General features: G+C 43.2%; 2 protein-coding genes across 3 annotated transcripts; one reads left to right on the top strand and one right to left on the bottom strand.

The window, feature by feature from the left end:
- The first annotated feature begins 102 nt into the window (after nt 1–102).
- On the top strand, nt 103–11,955 carry LOC109510756 (cyclin-dependent kinase-like 1). 2 transcript variants are annotated; one of them, XM_019861310.1, is made up of 10 exons: nt 103–2,207; nt 3,131–3,319; nt 3,526–3,647; nt 5,283–5,355; nt 5,645–5,735; nt 6,386–6,586; nt 6,650–6,732; nt 6,824–6,880; nt 10,861–11,016; nt 11,304–11,955. In XM_019861310.1, the coding sequence occupies exons 2-10, from the start codon at nt 3,152–3,154 to the stop codon at nt 11,397–11,399; spliced, it is 1,047 nt and encodes a 348-aa protein (XP_019716869.1). In that variant the 5' UTR covers nt 103–2,207; nt 3,131–3,151; the 3' UTR covers nt 11,400–11,955. The 2 variants fall into 2 exon arrangements, with proteins under 2 accessions (XP_019716869.1, XP_019716870.1); XM_019861311.1 differs by having other exon boundaries at nt 3,529–3,647.
- An 849-nt stretch (nt 11,956–12,804) lies between these two features.
- Nucleotides 12,805–18,538, bottom strand: LOC109510754 (cytochrome P450 2F5-like). Its single transcript, XM_019861307.1, has 9 exons — nt 18,371–18,538; nt 17,185–17,347; nt 16,661–16,810; nt 16,072–16,232; nt 15,505–15,681; nt 15,277–15,418; nt 14,601–14,785; nt 14,391–14,532; nt 12,805–12,989 (listed from the first exon to the last, which is right to left on the bottom strand). The coding sequence occupies exons 1-9, from the start codon at nt 18,536–18,538 to the stop codon at nt 12,805–12,807; spliced, it is 1,473 nt and encodes a 490-aa protein (XP_019716866.1).
- Nucleotides 18,539–19,848: the final 1,310 nt, after the last annotated feature.

A 19,848-nucleotide genomic window follows, 5' to 3' on the forward strand; every position in this document is an offset into this window, starting at 1 on the left:
ATCTAGCACAGAGCTCTCCGCCCAGGAAATGAGGCTAACCGTTGCAGTGTAAAACATCTGCTCTGCTGCCTTCTAGTGCACGTTGTGAAGGCTTTACTGAATGGTTGGCATTGGCATTGACACTGGCTGTCCCGCCGCCCTCCAACCAGGTCTGCGTTGTGGGTTGACCTCATGACTGACATGACAAGCTGTGCACAGCACCGGCGTCTCAATGACTGACCACCTCATTTACCCAGTGCGTGTGAAAGGCCAATGTCTGCCAGGCCAGAGACCATAAAAGCCCTCATCTAAAAGTGGAGCCTTTTGGAGATATAACAAGGCTGGTTCTGATGGTGCTCCTAGGTTAGGTATGGTAGGTAGGTGGTTAGGTGAGGAGGTATGTAGATATTTAGGTAGATTAGGTTGGGTTAGGTAAATGTAATTGTGATCATGAAAAAGAATGAACGGTTGACATACAAACCCACAAAAAGTAGCAAAAATAACCTCTTTAATAATCATGCCAGGTCAGTAATGGTGAGACAAAATGTCAAGATTGTTGTTGCTAGCTCACATGGAGGCACATTCATATTCATGTTTCCACTTACCGGATATCATTACATACAGTTCATGTGCTACATGTAGTTTTTGCAAGAGATGCTTATCATCTAATTGCAGTGTCATTGCAACTGGCACTTACGAATGTCATTTGGAAAATGGCCCACTTCTATTGTCTTGGAATTTGAAGGAGGTTTTCCTCCTACAAAACGAAGAAACAAACCACTTCTATTCCTTTGAGTTGTAAATGACCCATAAAAGTAACCAGTGAGCATTTTATAAAGTGATTCATCCAGGAAGCAGAACAACTCAATCAACTTCGATGGACATATACGCCGCTGTTTGATGTGGCACGTTTTGAGGAAAGGCTGGTCTGGCTTCCTTTTCCCATGCGTGTCACTTGTCATCTTACCACTGTAAAGAATGAGCCATTCATGAGACGCTGACACTCAATGGGTGTCTTTAACAGCAGCGGAGGCGAGACAAAACCCCCTAAAACATCCGCTGTAACACAAACAGAAAGAGAAAGATGATACAAACTTTTCCACTGAGTCAATAGATGATGCGTGACAGCAAACAAATGAATTGTCGTTGCCATCGAAAGCATGTGTGATGACATCTCCATTGTAAGGCATCATGAAAGAATAATGATAGTCACATGTGATCATATAGTATGTGGCTTATTTTAGAACAAAAAACCAAAAATAAATAAATAGATAACATTGAAGTTATATGTGATGTCTCTTCATTTTACAGATAAAGTGAAGACATCACACGAAGCCACAACTCACGGAAAAAAGAATACTCAATTATCGGTTGCACATAATTAACATGGGGTAAACTGACGTCATTTTCTGCTCTTCTCGAAATTAACAGAATAATGTATATGTTGGTTTAACACACATTTTAAGAAGTACGTGGTAAGTTAATTCAAACAACTTCCCCTACTGGAGTTTGTTTCCGTAGTTCTAGGTTGTACAGTACGTGTATATTTGTGTGTGGTAATATACTGCCCCCTGGTGGAAAGTCAGAAAGCACCTCCTGTTTTGTTGTGTGGGATTTCGGACATAATATAAGACTGGTATATTCAACTAATGAAGAAAATCAAAAACATAATTTGAAATAAAACTCTGAGGGTATGTGCAATGTTTTATGTCCACGGTTCTTTTTGCTTTTACTTTGAGTATTCGTCAGAAACGTAGGGAAGAGGATTAGGGCCAGTGAAGCTCCCTAGGAGTCACTCGTGTATTCTGTTATTTATGTATTTTATGAACAACGAGTTTGAAATAAATCACTGGATTTTGTATATTATAGTATTTCATATTTCGCATTTCACACTAATATTATAAAAAATACGTTTTCGGTCTGCCGTCTCGCTCCATGGTTAACGCACAAATAGCGACGTGAATTGCACTTTTACGCCCCGAGTCGCGCTTTCTGCGTTGTTTCTTGGAAGCAGTCCCCAAACGTCGCCCATTTGTTTGCCATGGTTTTTCAATGTAGACGGCGCCGAATAAATCATACTCGTGTGTTTGCTGGGGGGAAGATCGAGTTCGAGGCGACGGAGCAGAGAGAGACAGCCGGACACGGCTCACCTCACTCGTGGGGTAGTTTGGAAGACCGTCGGTGGATGCGAAGTTGTCTCACTGCTGACTCGTCCATGCAATGCATAGGTGAGTGCACATCTGCGCATTTCAACATTAAGCGTTCTATGTTGGTCATTTTTACCTTTGGAAACATTTTAGCTGTGTGAATGCAAATATAACGAAACTTTCTTAAATTGGTGAGTTTTGTCTGATGCTATTTCCAATTTCAGCACATTGAATTTATCAATAAAATAATGTTAACAGTAAATATTACCCGATGACTCTACCGTGATCGCTTTTGCCCCACTGAAACCTACGAAAACTAGATTTTTAAATTTGTTTCACAATTAATGTGAAATTGCTTTTATTATTGATTCAACACTTGATTTTTCCCCCTTGATCGTCGATGATAAAAACTGATTTTTGTCTTCAAGTTTTATTGTGATTGTCGAAGGTGCTTGACTCTCAGCATTGACATTAATAAACAGCACCGTTATGATGTCAAGTGATTAAACTGTTCAACAAACTTTGGCTACATTTTTTTCATCAGTGAAGCAAGTAAGCTTTTCTGAATATTTTTTATGCACTGATTCCGAATTTGTCCTCGTTTTTTTTTTCTGTAGCACATCAGGTTTTCGTGATAATAATAACAATAATAATAATACGATTTGTAATATATTTCATGACATTTGTGAATATAGATTTAGATTCGGCAAAAGATGGATTTTTTTCTAAATCGTTATTCAAGTAAATTAAATGCATGGTGTAATCCATATTGCGCAAGCTTTTAGAGGTTAAACTAAAAAAAAAAAAAACTTTAAAATATCTCAAAAACCTGATGTGGTGGGGAAGAAAACGAGTGAAGACATTTTTTAAATCTGCATCAAAAATACATTCAGGGACACAGAGAAATGTCTCTGATTAAAATTTGCTGTTGACCAACAAGTGTTGGACAATTAATATTATATACACTGTAAACACTTTATACTGTTGTTGTTTTTTCCCCCCAGGTGTTAACCAGGCACTGCTCGATGGAGAAATACGAGAAACTGGCCAAAATTGGAGAAGGTTCTTACGGCGTGGTCTTCAAATGCAGAAACAGAGACACCGACCAAATTGTCGCTATCAAGAAGTTTGTCGAATCGGAAGACGATCCCATGATCAAGAAAATTGCACTGAGGGAAATTCGCATGCTAAAGGTGAACAGATGATTCAATCTGACATAAGATACCTGGAGGTGGCAGTGTGTTTTAAGGACTTCACATGCATTTGCAGATTGAGATGAAACTGGTGTCAAGGGTTAACTTTTTCCAACTTTTAGTGGGGGGTGGGGGTGGGGTGTAGGTCAACCTCAGTTATCCGTTATCCATTATGATTGACTCTGCATCTTCTTCTTGTCCCGCAGCAGCTGAAACACGTTAATTTGGTCAACCTGCTGGAGGTGTTCCGTAGGAAACGACACCTCCACCTGGTCTTTGAGTTCTGCGAGCAAACGGTCCTCAACGAGCTGGAAAAACACCCCCGAGGGTGAGTAACGTGCTGCAATTGGGCCTTGGGAAATCCATCTCCATTGATTTTCTTGACCACTTCTTAGTGCAGTGAAAACCATGTTGCATTTCTGCCTATGCAGGAACAAAAAAACATTTTGAACACTGATAAAAGACACCCGGTTGAAGCTCCCTTCCAAATAAAACAGTGTCTGTTTGAGTCCTCCTCGTATTCATGAAAATTGACGATTAAAAGTTGTACCTTGCAAGAATAAAGCCGTAATACTATGATTAAAAAGCCAGTTTGATGAGATGACAGATTAAAATGAGAAGTTTTACCTTATAACCACCATTCACAACCTCAGTTAATAGAACATCAGACTTTGAATCTGAGGGTTCAGGGTTCGAGCCGCTGGTCAGGTGAGCTGACTCTCAAGCTCGAATACACTATCTTTTTATAAATCCGCATTTAAAAAAAAAAAACTTTGGTCATTGCCTAAGTTTTGGTATTATCCTTCATTTCATTTGTTTCATATCTTTCAAGAAGCCTCACAAAGTAAGAATTTCATTGCTCAGTGTTACTGTTGAGTATTCACTGTGCATAGGACAAACAAACTTTGAATCTGGAATTTTTATTCTGGAAATGGCGCCTTCATTGTCTAAAAAGTAAGACGATAGTCTTGAAAAACAGTTTTTGTTCGATAAAGAAAATACTTCCTCATTAGTGTGCCTTTTGTTGTAAATAAATGACTATTCATGTCGAGATGTCAGATTTATGTGACGATACGTTACAATCACAAGTCTTTAGTTGGCCCAAGCTAAAGTGCGGAGGAGTAATTTTTTTCATTATTGTTTTGTGCCGCTTCCCCCCCCCCCTTTTTCTTTTTTTTTTCAACGATACATCATTTTTGACAAATTATTTAGCAGAGCCCCAGTTTGAGAATCTTTGAAGTAGAAAGTACAGCCGCAGCTAAGTAACGGAGGTCAGTGGTTGGCTCAATGTTTGCAATGACCGTGCGTGGAAATCTGCTAATGTAATCTCACGTCACACACAAGTCAGCTGTTTCAGGCCAGCCGACCTTTTTTTTTTTCCTCCACGAGGTCACGGCACAGAAACCGTAGCCGCCCTTGGTAACCACCGCGTTTGCTGCCTTTCGGGACAGGCTGAGTGTAACCGTGGGGATGAGCAGCCCCTCCTCTTTTCAAATGGAGTAGGAAAGGATATGCAGTGTTTCTCCAGTTCAGTGATTCCCAACCACAATGATGCCATGAGAAGTGATGTTCGATACCAATTTTTTTACTGCTGCTATTGGCAATATCGATCTTGTACTGATACTTTTGTGTTCCACAAGGTTTCTTGCCTCTACTTCTTACAAATATCACAAAGTGAGTCTTGGCTGTTTGAAGAGCAGAAATAGCCCCAGACATGACTCCATTTACGAATAACCCACTTACCCTGACGACAAAGGAATTCCCATCATGCGCATCACTTAGACAAGATCTCAATTTACTTTTCAAATGATGAACGTATCAAAAGTATCAATGTTTTTGGTTTGACAATTCATTTTAGAGCCTAAGGAGCTGGTGTTGGATACATCTGTATTTCAGTATCAATGCACACATCACTAAACGTGAGATTTTTCTCATGCAAGACTGGTGCCTTGTCCTTCCACAGTGTTCCAGAGGCTCAGCTGAAGAGCATCGTGTGGCAGACGCTACAGGCCGTCAACTTCTGCCACAAGCACAACGTCAGTAAACACAACAAAAATCCACTAAAAGGTCTTGTGTGTTTTACCCTACCACCCTGCATATCAGGGCACAATCTTTGACACGGCTCTTCAAATTTATCTAACTTCATTGGTTCTTGGCAGAGATGGTAAAAGTCACATACTGGACTTGATGAGAAATTTCAGTCTGACTCAAGTCATGTGACTCCACCGGTCATTGGTCTGCGGGCGTATAAATAGCACGCTGTGATTGTGGTGTGGTGTTGAGTGTCACCACTAACATGAGACGTGTGTTGTGTTTGTGTTGCAGTGCATCCACCGCGACGTCAAGCCTGAGAACATCCTCCTCACCAAGACCGGCGTCATCAAGTTGTGTGACTTTGGGTTCGCTCGTATTCTGAGTGAGTCAGTTGCGTGTGTGTGTGTGTGTGTGTGTGTGTGTGTGTGTGTGTGTGTGTGTGTGTGTGTGTGTGTGTGTGTGTGTGTGTGTGTGGCCTTAACGTGCATTTACCAACTCTAATGACTTATTCAGCACCATCTCCTCAGTTTCAATGCTTCACCCCGAGTCAATTAGCACGACCCTGTGAGCTGTGTGGACCGTTGACCCATCCTGTGTTGGGTTTCCGTGTTGTGTTACCATACATGCTGTCATGTAGACCCTCAGGAGTCCTTGTAATCCCTCCACAAGGTTGTCTTATTTAGTACTTACTATAACATAAGTCCCTGTCCCACTACCTATCAAAGCAGGCTCTTTCCTGTCGAGGAGGACAATAAAGACCGCCCATTTTTGTTGGGTTCATAGATAGTATCCTAGGCGGTAGAGTATTCCGTGTTGATACTATGCATCGAATCTTCACATGCATCACGTGTAGACAAATATAACAATGCTCACAGGCATATATTCGTTGCCCTCTGTGAAGAAGGAATAATGTTACTGCAGCTTACTGAGGAACTATATCTGTCGGTCTGTATGATATTAACCCCCTAAAATTTGAGACACCCTGCCGCATTGCACATTTGGTTTTGTGTGTATTACATGTTGTGTGGTCAGCGGGACCAGAGGACGACTACACGGACTATGTGGCGACGCGCTGGTACCGGGCTCCTGAGCTGCTGGTTGGGGACACTCAGTACGGCCCCCCTGTGGACGTGTGGGCGCTGGGATGCGTCTTCGCCGAGCTGCTCAGCGGGAGTCCACTCTGGCCCGGGAAGTCCGATGTGGACCAGCTCTACCTTATCCGCAAAACTCTTGGTATGCCGCCACCCATTCCCTAAAGATTCCACATGTCAGACTATGATTCTTCCCTCGTGGCAGGGGACCTCATCCCTCGACACCAGCAGGTGTTCCGGTCCAACGTTTTCTTCAGCGGAGTCAGTATTCCTGAACCTGACACCACAGTATGACTCACATCTGCCCCAAACGTTTGTTTCTCCAAACATACTGTACATTGTGGAGTGCTGAAGTTATCACGCTTGTTCTTGTAAATAGGAAACTCTGGAAAAGCGATTCTCCGGTTCATCACCCCTGGCTCTTCAAGTCATGAAGGTATGTCCAAATTTTCCACACACCTCGGACTGGTTGCCAATCATTCGGACTGAAATTCACAACTGTGGACAATTAAGAGTCTTCAATGAACTTGCAAAGCTCTGTACCCAAAGCAAGAATCAGTATATAAAAACAAAGACAGTTAAAACAATAGATTAATAAAGACAGTGTATATATACACTAAAACAATGCCGAGTCTCTTGCTGAGTCAAATCCCAAAGAAAATAAAACATGTTTTAAGTTTTAAAAATGGACACAGAGGAGGCTTTCCTACTGTTTGGTGGGAGGTCATTCCAAAGAGAGGGACCGACAGTGGAAAAGACTTGATCCCCTCTGAGCCTCCACTTAGTTCTCGGTACCTCTAGTAGCATCTGTTCTGCTGACCAGACTCACTGGGCAGGTGCGTAGGGGTAGAGGAGCTCAAAGAGGTAAGGTGGGTGAGACAATTTAAAGATTTTAAAAACAAATAAAAGACTCTTAAACTGAACTCTAAAGTGGATGGGGACCCAGTGAAGGTAGGCCAGAATTTAAGTTACTGTATTTGCTCCATCCTATGAGCCCAGGATTAGAAGGCAAGCAGGAGCATTTTGGACCATGTGGAGATGCTTGAGGGAGGAGTGGCTGACTCCAAAGTAAAGTGCATAACAGTAATCCAGTCGAGATGTAACAAAGGCAGGAATTACTGTTTCTAAGTGCTGCTGTGAAAGGAGAGGCTTTAGTTTAGCTAGCTGTCTAAGACACAAAAAAGATGGATTTAACAATAGCGCCAATTTCCTGGTCCAATTTCAAATAACATCTCCTGATTGCGGGTAGCGTGGGATCAGTTCCCGCTCAGTAACGGTGTGGATGTGGGTGTGAAGGGTAATTTGTCCCTATATGTGCCCTGCGACTGTCTGGCGACCAGTTTAGGGTGTAGTCTGGCTTCCGCCCCAAGTCAGCTGGTCTCCAGCAACTCCCGCAATCCTCTTCAGGATAAATGCGGTGTTGAAAATGGGGGAAAAAAAATTAAAGTAGCTGACCAATTTTGACACCAGTTTGAGACTGTTGGCTTTAGGTATGATAACAGGTAAGAGGCCAGGAGGCCCAAGTCAACAGGGTGAGATGTATAAGTCCCACTGGGACCAACCACCATGACCTCTGTTTTCTGTTCTTTGAAATTCAAGAAGTTCATTGCCATCCGGGCTTTGGCATCCACCGCGACGTCAAGCCTGAGAACATCCTCCTCACCAAGACCGGCGTCATCAAGTTGTGTGACTTTGGGTTCGCTCGTATTCTGAGTGAGTCAGTTGCGTGTGTGTGTGTGTGTGTGTGTGTGTGTGTGTGTGTGTGTGTGTGGCCTTAACGTGCATTTACCAACTCTAATGACTTATTCAGCACCATCTCCTCAGTTTCAATGCTTCACCCCGAGTCAATTAGCACGACCCTGTGAGCTGTGTGGACCGTTGACCCATCCTGTGTTGGGTTTCCGTGTTGTGTTACCATACATGCTGTCATGTAGACCCTCAGGAGTCCTTGTAATCCCTCCACAAGGTTGTCTTATTTAGTACTTACTATAACATAAGTCCCTGTCCCACTACCTATCAAAGCAGGCTCTTTCCTGTCGAGGAGGACAATAAAGACCGCCCATTTTTGTTGGGTTCATAGATAGTATCCTAGGCGGTAGAGTATTCCGTGTTGATACTATGCATCGAATCTTCACATGCATCACGTGTAGACAAATATAACAATGCTCACAGGCATATATTCGTTGCCCTCTGTGAAGAAGGAATAATGTTACTGCAGCTTACTGAGGAACTATATCTGTCGGTCTGTATGATATTAACCCCCTAAAATTTGAGACACCCTGCCGCATTGCACATTTGGTTTTGTGTGTACATGTTGTGTGGTCAGCGGGACCAGAGGACGACTACACGGACTATGTGGCGACGCGCTGGTACCGGGCTCCTGAGCTGCTGGTTGGGGACACTCAGTACGGCCCCCCTGTGGACGTGTGGGCGCTGGGATGCGTCTTCGCCGAGCTGCTCAGCGGGAGTCCACTCTGGCCCGGGAAGTCCGATGTGGACCAGCTCTACCTTATCCGCAAAACTCTTGGTATGCCGCCACCCATTCCCTAAAGATTCCACATGTCAGACTATGATTCTTCCCTCGTGGCAGGGGACCTCATCCCTCGACACCAGCAGGTGTTCCGGTCCAACGTTTTCTTCAGCGGAGTCAGTATTCCTGAACCTGACACCACAGTATGACTCACATCTGCCCCAAACGTTTGTTTCTCCAAACATACTGTACATTGTGGAGTGCTGAAGTTATCACGCTTGTTCTTGTAAATAGGAAACTCTGGAAAAGCGATTCTCCGGTTCATCACCCCTGGCTCTTCAAGTCATGAAGGTATGTCCAAATTTTCCACACACCTCGGACTGGTTGCCAATCATTCGGACTGAAATTCACAACTGTGGACAATTAAGAGTCTTCAATGAACTTGCAAAGCTCTGTACCCAAAGCAAGAATCAGTATATAAAAACAAAGACAGTTAAAACAATAGATTAATAAAGACAGTGTATATATACACTAAAACAATGCCGAGTCTCTTGCTGAGTCAAATCCCAAAGAAAATAAAACATGTTTTAAGTTTTAAAAATGGACACAGAGGAGGCTTTCCTACTGTTTGGTGGGAGGTCATTCCAAAGAGAGGGACCGACAGTGGAAAAGACTTGATCCCCTCTGAGCCTCCACTTAGTTCTCGGTACCTCTAGTAGCATCTGTTCTGCTGACCAGACTCACTGGGCAGGTGCGTAGGGGTAGAGGAGCTCAAAGAGGTAAGGTGGGTGAGACAATTTAAAGATTTTAAAAACAAATAAAAGACTCTTAAACTGAACTCTAAAGTGGATGGGGACCCAGTGAAGGTAGGCCAGAATTTAAGTTACTGTATTTGCTCCATCCTATGAGCCCAGGATTAGAAGGCAAGCAGGAGCATTTTGGACCATGTGGAGATGCTTGAGGGAGGAGTGGCTGACTCCAAAGTAAAGTGCATAACAGTAATCCAGTCGAGATGTAACAAAGGCAGGAATTACTGTTTCTAAGTGCTGCTGTGAAAGGAGAGGCTTTAGTTTAGCTAGCTGTCTAAGACACAAAAAAGATGGATTTAACAATAGCGCCAATTTCCTGGTCCAATTTCAAATAACATCTCCTGATTGCGGGTAGCGTGGGATCAGTTCCCGCTCAGTAACGGTGTGGATGTGGGTGTGAAGGGTAATTTGTCCCTATATGTGCCCTGCGACTGTCTGGCGACCAGTTTAGGGTGTAGTCTGGCTTCCGCCCCAAGTCAGCTGGTCTCCAGCAACTCCCGCAATCCTCTTCAGGATAAATGCGGTGTTGAAAATGGGGGAAAAAAAATTAAAGTAGCTGACCAATTTTGACACCAGTTTGAGACTGTTGGCTTTAGGTATGATAACAGGTAAGAGGCCAGGAGGCCCAAGTCAACAGGGTGAGATGTATAAGTCCCACTGGGACCAACCACCATGACCTCTGTTTTCTGTTCTTTGAAATTCAAGAAGTTCATTGCCATCCGGGCTTTGATTTGCTCCAGACAGGACAACAGTGGCCTTAAGGAGAAAGCGTCCTTTTTGCATCGTGGGACGCAGATCTGACTGTCAGCCGCTCAGCAGTGAAAGGAAATATGCTTTCTTAAGATGGAACCCAGGGGCAGGAAACTGCAGGGGCCCCAAAATTGAACCCTATGGAACACCATACGATAGTGGGGCAGCCTGGGACAAAAAGTCCTGCCTACCAAGTAGGAACTAAACCACTCAAAAGCATTACCACTAATGCCCACCTGGGCTGCAAACTCGACCAAGCTTATCTTAGCTCCTCCCCGACAGACAAAGCTGGTCTTTCAGTCGAGATGTCACTTAATTGTATCCCTTGACACCAAGTACTGTACAAACATTCTGTTTATTGGTCTATCTGTATTTGTTTATGATTAGTCGTGCTTGGTGATGGATCCCTCACTCAGGCTGTCGTGCGAGGAGCTGCTGGCGCTACCCTACATACATGAGGAAGGCGGCACCGCCTGGGCCCGCGAGGGGGAACAACGTCTAATGAGACGCCATGACAAAGGCCCCCGTCGCAAACAGACAACGGTGAGTGGGAGGAGCTGATGTAAAGCAGGGGTTCTCAAATGTTTTGGGGCCAGGAACCTCTGCAGCTATTTTTATTTTCCAAGCACCACATAATCCTCATGCTAATTAAACACAATTACCATGTGTACCTGCAGATGCCATTGGAATTCATAATTGAAACACTAGATTTTTATCCAAAATAGGCCCGTTTTGAATTCTTTTTTTTTTTTTTTTTTTTTTTTGAGAAAATGGAATGTTATTAGAATAAAGGCAATATACACTGATACCATTTCTCTTCGTGTGTCTAGGCTCAATACCTGCCACAATTAACAAACAGCAACATGTCGCCGGCGCCGGATGTCAAGAAGCCAGCGAAGCACAAATATCACCTGCCCAACATTTAGCCAACAACCAGAAACCATCTTTCTTTTCATCTTTGTTTGGGAGGGACATTCTGGTCTGGTAACGCTGATGACGCCAAGCTATAGTTCTGAAAAATCATTACTCCATTTTTTACTTAAATTTGACATACACGTGAGCTTCGGGTTATGTTTCTTGACACCCTCTCTATAATAATTTTTGGCACAATACTTCTTTCCCTTTCGGCTTTTCCCTTCAGGGGTCGCCACCGCGAATCAGCTGCCTCCATCTAACCCTGTTTTGTGCATCCTCTTCTCTCACATCAACTATCTTCATGTCCTTTCTCATTACATCCATAAATCTCCTCTTTGGTCTTCCTCTCGGCCTGGCACTTCAAGACTCACAATATTGTGGCACTCCATTTGATATCAAGTCAAGGTACCGCTGTATTTGCTTGTGGTGCGTTCAGGGACTGCAAACATGCTGACGGTACATTCAGGGTTCATAATCACAGCGAACACCCACATCTGTATATTAAGTCAAGTTTGCGAGAATGTTATATTTTTACGACAATAGTTAATCCAATCATGCGCCTTGATTAAAAAAAAAAGTTCAGTACTGAATTCATATGATAAATAATGATGTCATTAATGCGACCAATGAGTCAAGCTTATGTAGTTTTATTAATAAAACCTGCCAAGACAGGATGTTGATGTTGATGTCTCACTATTAACAATAATCATAAAGTAATTATATATGGGACCACTGACAGATTGAGGCTGCATTTTATTATAATGTGTTTTGGTGACAAGAAAGTGTAACATTCCTGTATACTGTAATAGTAAGACGTGACAGGAGTAGGGAAAATGAAGTTGTGGCATGAATTTTCGTTAAGGCAGGATTAGCTGTTGCTAATTGCAGTTGCGTGCCATTACATGGATTGCTACAAAGATTTCACAGTGATATCAAGTTGACCGACAACAGCCCCCAGCCCAAATGGCCGGCACCTTCTGAAAAGGAATTTGGGGGTGCTGATAACGCACCCAGATGCTTTGACGTGCCCAGATCAAACGAGACTTTAAACATGATACAATTTCGCCCATAGATTCCTCTAACACCGACCATCTCAGCAAAAGAATGATTTAAAATGTGTTCATTTATATGAATTGTTTATCATCACATTTTTAAAATTTGTAAAGGTCATGTAAAAAAAACAACAACAAAAAAAACATTGATGTGTTGTATTCACATTTATCTATGGTTTTAACTGTGGTTGTTAAACTAATTAAAGCAAGTTTTTAGCTCGGAAGATAAGCTTTGTGTTTTTCTGATCGTGGCATTTCATCATGTCACATGAAATAGAGGCCTTGTCATTTTCTAAAAAGCAGCAAACAATCAGCAAAAGTGTGACGAGATTGACTTAACGTCAAAGTGTTGCTCACTGAATAATCAAGAGCGAGGCGTTGCAACAATCTTGTACCTGCGCGGCACATTGGCAAAGCTGCTGTACTCGGGACTCAAGTCCACGCTGTCCGGTCCGCCGTTGTGAGAAAAGACAAAGTTCTGCAGGAGTGACACCATGAAGAGGAAAATCTCCATGCGAGCCAACGATTCCCCGACGCAGGCCCTTTTCCCTGCGGGAACGAGCCACAAAGACGGGTGAGCTAACCTGAAGCATGCCGCATTTCAATTTGCATTTGCCTTTCAAAGCCATCCTTTTCCTAAACGGCTTCTCCTCTTCAGGTTCGTGAGTCCATCTCAGAAAAGACGGGATGACTGTATAGCGACGGACTGACCACTAAACAACCACAGGATGAGTTGAGTGGGAACAGCTACGTGGACCACTACACTGTGAGTGGCCAAGATAGTTCACTTCTCGTTTAACCAGGAATTCTCACACTTTAATTTAAATGTTAGTGGCTTTCGGCGTTCGTCATTCACTCCATGAATTGCGTTCTCTTTTTTTATGGTCGGGACGTGCTTTCAACCTACCGAGACACTCTGTTTATGCCAGACATATACAGTACAGGGTGTCAGGCGTCTAAATTGCCAAGCTCCAACGTATTGGCATTTCTCTCCCTCACAATCAAGGCGACAAACTGACATTCACTGCCTATTCCTTAAATACTCCTCAAATATGTGCTGGGCTGTGTTTTCTATTCTATTGCTAATTTATTATATTTATTCTACAAATATACTGTATTGCTAATGCTATATTTTGTATTGCACTGTTATTGAACTGAATTTTAGGGACGAGCTGGGCCAGACAGTATTGTACACTAACCCATTGGTTGAAAAAACGTACTTGACGTGTGTGTGTGTGTGTGTGTGTGTGTGTGTGTGTGTGTGTGTGTGTGTGTGTGTGTGTGTGTGTGATCTTGCCTCCATTGTGTGTTCTGGTTTCAAGGTACAGCACTATCACTGATTTTTTTAAATTTTTATTTTTTTAAACTGTTACTTTATTTTGTTTTACGACCTATTTATTTAGAGTGTAATTCAACTGTAAACCGCTAGTGGCACACTATTTTGTTTGACACTAAATGTGACTAAAGAAGAGGAATGGGAAAGTATTTCAGCTCATTCTAGTTTTTATTGAAGGTTAATGAATGTCACTCCTCTTCTATCCTGCTTTTTCCACCTACAGAAAACAACGGTGGAAGATTCATTTTATAATGTACATCTTTGGGCAAGATTATTGATGGATATTGTGAGATAAATCTGTTAGACTGGGGGAAAAAAAGATTTCTTATTATAAAGTAGGCTGTTGATTTTATGCTGGCTATTTACAGTATTAGATATTTACATTTTATATTCCCATATTCTCTTTTTAGATTATATTCTTTGGTGCTTTTGCAATCCTTAAATCCCGTGACTCAGAGTTTGGCTTGCTGTTTTTTGGGGAAGTAAACGCAGAGGGATCGGGACACTGTAAACTATTTCAGCATTATCCCTTGTTTTTGCTCTCAAAGTGCATTTGTATTAGTTGTTGTTGTTGTTGTCTACTTTTTAAAACTCTATTTGGGGACCTGCTTTACCTGCGGAGAATGGAAGAAACGCCGGATTATTCTTGAAGTTGCCATTGTGGTCCAGGAAGTGTTGAGGGTTGAAGCTCCACGGTGTGGCCCACTGCTTCTCCTCCTTGAGCACCGAGTGTAACAAGGGGATGATGAGTGTGTCCTGTGGATGGCAAACACAAATGTTCAACAACAGCAACAGCAGCAGCAGCACAGAGAGATGATGCTGACCTTCGGAATGATGTATCCCCTGAAGGAGATGTCCCGAAGGGCGTAGTGAGGGAGGCTCATGGGCACGATGTCCATCAAACGCTGGACTTCGTGGAGAACGGCGTCACTGAAGGGGAGGGACTTCCTATCCTCCATGTTGGGACAACGCCGTCCGATCACAGCGTCAATCTCCTGCTGCATGCTCTCTGCCGGACAAAGAAACTAAGTCAGGGTCTGAATGCCAAATTAAACGACAGTAACCCTTATTATTCACAGAAAATTAGGACAGGGTAGAGTCAACCTCCCCTTTGTGTTTTATTTTCTGGCCACTTTTAACCATTATAGTTAACGAAATAACAACAAAAAAAAAACATTTTCGTTAACAAAACCTAAACAAAAATGCTTCAAAAAACCTAATTGAAACGACATTTCACCTATACACACAACACCGCTGAGTTCTGTGTCCACATGTCTTCGTCTCGCACGTTAAACTTCACTCACAACTGTTGGAATTGCTGTTCATTCATTTCAAGTTTTACATCCCATCGTACAACTTTCAAAGTAAGTTTGTGCTAACATGGGCTGCTAGCTTACTCTTGTGTCGCGCTTACTATAGATCATACTATTGTATACACATATGATCAAAATTTTAGTCATGTAATTCAGTGTACGTTTGTGACAGTTTCCTGTGTCTGACCTTGGACTTTAGGATATTTGATGAGCACACTGAGGGCGAATCGGATGGTGGAGCTGGTGGTTTCTGTTCCTGCCAGGTACAGATTCAGCACAGTGGACACCAAGTTGTTGTAGTGGAACTCAGTGGTGGAGAGGTGTTTCTCCTAAAGGCGAAAAGTCAAACAGCCATGATTCCCCCCCCAAAATGAAGAGGGTGTTGGACAGCGAAGGGGAGGATTCCAGTTGACACCTGATCGAGTCTGGTTAAGAAGCAGTCGATGTAATCTCTAGGACACCCCGGGCTCAGTGTGTTGCGGTGCTCCTCAATCTTCTCCATGATAAAAGCTCTCAGCTCTTCCATCCCGGCAAAGATTTTGTGGTGCTTTCCAGGCAGCCACTCCATCAACCGAGGGAAAACGTTGTACAGCTGTGAAAGGAAAGGAACCGAATGAGAATTCTTCATTTTCTTCCTCGTTGCGTGACTAAAGATCCTGTTGACCCACTTGATTGCAAGCAACATCTGTAGTTGCTCTATTTTTGTCCAACTGGCTTTTTCATTTAAACGCTTTCATTACTCTTTCCTACCTTGGCTTTCAATTAATTTAACCCTTTCATTCACCCTGTAACCTGATATCATGGTAAGCTGTCCACTGTAGTAACTGCTGTCCCTGAAAGGGTTAAAGCTTTGTCCCACTTGCACAGGTGAGGCAAGGCAACCTCAGCAATATATTTGTGGGTTGAAATCGCCTACATGGGGTCAAAACTGTAAAATCTGGACCCAAAACATTTTGAGAACCCCCCATTGGTTTTCTCTCACCTGCCCGAAGGGACTGCTGCCGAATCTGATGGTCTCAGAGATGATCTGCAGGAGGTGCAGGAAGTGCTCGTCGTCGTAGGCAAAGCGTTGACCAAACACCAGGCAGCAGATCACGTTGGACACGCTGCAGCTCAAGAAGTAGCTCGGGTCAAAGGGCATGGCTGGCGAAACAAAAGAATAATTTACAGTGGTACCTTGCAAATGACCCAAATTAGGAGTTCTTCCAGTTAAGAGATGTTGCCTATCAGATTTTTTTGTCCAACTCGGGTAAAACTTAGCTTCCTCCTAACATACAAAGATTGTAGTCTCTCTGTCAAGACTGAGGTTTTTTGTCGTGGTGGTGGCAGAAATGGAGGACCAAAATTCAGAAAAGGAAGGAGTCGAGGCAGAAGTATTTACTTACAGTAAAGGAAAACAAGGTGCATACACACTTGACATTGATTTCTACTTTCCAATCAACAAAGGCTTGGCGTCATCTCATGGCATTTTAGAGTGTGACAGAAAGTGCCCCCAAAACACACCAAGGGGCGTGACGAGACAGGCGTTGGCTGTAGTTGAATGGAAAGATGGAAAGCTATCTTCTACAAACCTTTGGTGGCGTCGAAACGGGCCACCAGATGTTTGCTCTCCTCCTGGATCCACTCCTCCATCCCCTTGCGGCCCATCCCAAAATCCCGCAGGGTTGTCAGGGTGAAGCGACGCAACTGGCGCCAGCGCTCGCCATTGCTGACGGCCAAACCTGAAAGGACACATGCCAATGGAGAGCTGACTTTTTATTCACTGAAGGCACATACGGTCATCAGACATCAGAAGTACATCGTCAGAAAACATGTTAAAAATCATGGAACTGCATTTGGGATACTTAACACCAAAGACATGTTGGCATTCAAAGTTCAAAAAAATATTACTTTAGAATTGTATTTATTTATTTTTTTTGTTATTGTTCGAATTTTTCTAAAAATAGTATCACTTTATTAACAACAATTTCGGGACCCCCCATTTTGTGGACCCCCAAGTAACAGCTCCTGTACCCTCGTTTCAGAACCACTGCTTAAAAGGGTGACAAGAGAACCTGAGACCTTGGAAGTCAAACTGTATATTGCAGCAGTTTACCATAGCCTTTGGTGGCCCGGACCAGGAACGGAAACGGTCCTCTTCCGGTGAAATCGTCTGCTTGGTCCACAAGTGCTTCCTTGACGGTGTTGAAACCGACCAGGACAACGGCTCTGCGCCAGCCCAAATTCACGGTGAGGACAGGTCCGTAGTGCTTACTCAGCTGCAGATACAACATACAGTAAGTAGTCATTCCAGTTCAGATACAGCACACAGTCAACACAAAAGGTGTTGAAACTCCTGAGAACTTTGACAACCAAAATATATTTTTGAGATTCAGCCAGCCGCCGCCATTGCCAAGCCATATCAGTAAAGTATAATACAGTATTACATATTCTCTTTTGCATGAACACTTCACTATGATCATAATTTTCTATAAACATGTGGCTACAAAAAGCAAAGTGTGGAGAGAGTCTGTTGCCAAAAATGCATGTGAGCTTTTGCAACCAAAATTACATTTCTGTCTATGAAATCAGGATGAATACAGTGAATGCTCGTACAGTCAGAGCTCGGCACCTGCAGATTTTCAGCTACTGGCTGATTTTTTTTCCCCATATTTAATTGTTTTGTAGAGTCACTGCTGGTGTAGTGCTGCAAATTCCTGACTTGTGTGCGGTCAGCGTGGGGTCGGTTCCCCACTCAGTGACTGTGAAATCCCCAAACGTCAGATGGGATTGGCACTGGCAACTCCCTGCGAACCTGTTCAGGATAAGTGGGGTTGAAAATTGAGGAGTTTAATTGTTTTTTTTTTTTGGAGGGAAGGAGTGGAATACGGTTACTTCCCATTTTTCAAGATTTTTGGGGATTAAAAAAAATCTTTCAATGCATTTATAATGGGTGTCAATAATATATACTGTACTGTATATGCATTTTTAAACAAAAAAAGGTCAAAATTCATTCAGAGCCATGTCCCCCCAAAAATGGGAAGAAGTGGAGGGGAAAAAAACAAGAAAAAAAGACGTTTGAAAAATGCACACGCACACAATACATCTGCCTCGTAGTGCAGATTTTCGGAATGTGGGAGGAAACCCAAGTACCAGGAGAATACCCACGCAGGTACATGTAAACTCCACACAGGTAGACCCGGGCCGGATTCGAACAAACGACCGCTGCACCCTCAGTCCGATGTGCTCACCAGTCGATGTTAACATATCACAATTTGTTGTGTGGTAGTGGTTGTGCTCACCTCGAGGAAAGTTTTAAAAGGCGCTCTCTTGTCCAGTTGGTGCAGGTTTCCAACGAGAGGAAGACGAGGAGGTCCTGGAGGTAAAGGCGCTGTCAAGTTGCTGCGACACTTGAGCAAGCACAGACACAGCAAAAGCACAGTTGCGCCCAAAAGCAACACAAGCTCCATGCTTGCTGCGCTCCAAGAGATTCGAGTCCTGGAGCAGATTTCAGGTCTGCTGACCTTTATGTAACTCGCATACACCTTTATCCCACATTCGTGTTGCAAGCTGTTGTTGTTAAAAAAAAATCAGATGGCAACATTGCCTTGTACGTTAACGCCCACTTTTGGACTTTGTTTTACACGGACTTCTAAACAAGCCGCTATGACAATACATATGAACACCACTCACAGCAAATGATGCCACAGTATTTATATTTATTGCAAAATGAATGTTTGAATAACACTTGGACACAGTAAACGTGTGTGGTTACGTGACCACAGAGAGCGAGGACATAAGAAATGCAGCTAGCCAGAAGTGATGTGTCGGTCGCGAACGAGCCGGTAAAAAGAGCACCCTCCCTCGAGAGCCGGCTGTCATTTTATTTCTCTCTCTCTCTCTCTCTCTCTCTCTCTCTCTCTCTCTCTCTCTCTTTCTTTCTTTCTTTCTTTCTTTCTTTTTCCACGTGTCTGGCAGTGGCTCGGCTGCCGCGCTCAGAGAGGTAGACCAGTAGAGAAAGGGGAGGGGCGAGGGGCTTGGTAGGGACTGCACGGAGTGCACGCCGAGCACATGCTCCGTCGCGTCTGCGCAGCCACAGACAGACTAAGGAATAGAGGGCTCCGTCCGATTATCAATTACCCACAATGCACTACCGGCGGCCATATTGGAGAGCTGTTATAAACAAGCCATACACGTGTATCATAAACAAATAAACTATTCCAGCGGAGTTGCCCTGATCAACAAAGCATCCTGAAACAATGAATTATGTTGGCTTGCACTTTTGGTAGTGTGCGTAATGGGTGTTTTATTTGCACTTTATTCACGATCGCCAAGAACAGCGGTGTCAAACATACGGCCCGCGGGCCTGAACCAGCCCGCAAGGAGGTTTGATCAGGTCCGCAGCATATTTTAAAAGTGAAAAAATGCACAAAAGACACGGAATGAATATTTTTAATAAGGTGCAATTCATGGAATATCCGCTAGGGGGACACACTGTTTTGATCAGAGGAAAAGACAACATTGTTTTGATCAGAGAAGAAGACAACAGCAGCCTCAGTCTGTCACTGAGACAGACCCAACACAGCAGACGCTATCAAGGACATGTGAATACTTTATTCTTTACACATATTCTCACACTCTCCTTAGTTTGTAAGGTGTAGGCAGGGATTACATTTAGATTTTATATGCTCGTGTAAAATGGTTTAAAAAGTCCTTTCTTTATGAATCTCGTTTAATCTTAAAAGTGCATTACTATATTTTTCAAGACCAATTACTTGTT

This window comes from Hippocampus comes, unplaced genomic scaffold (assembly GCF_001891065.2).
Source record: "Hippocampus comes isolate QL1 unplaced genomic scaffold, H_comes_QL1_v1.1 scaffold122, whole genome shotgun sequence".
NCBI classification, from domain to species: Eukaryota; Metazoa; Chordata; class Actinopteri; order Syngnathiformes; family Syngnathidae; genus Hippocampus; species Hippocampus comes.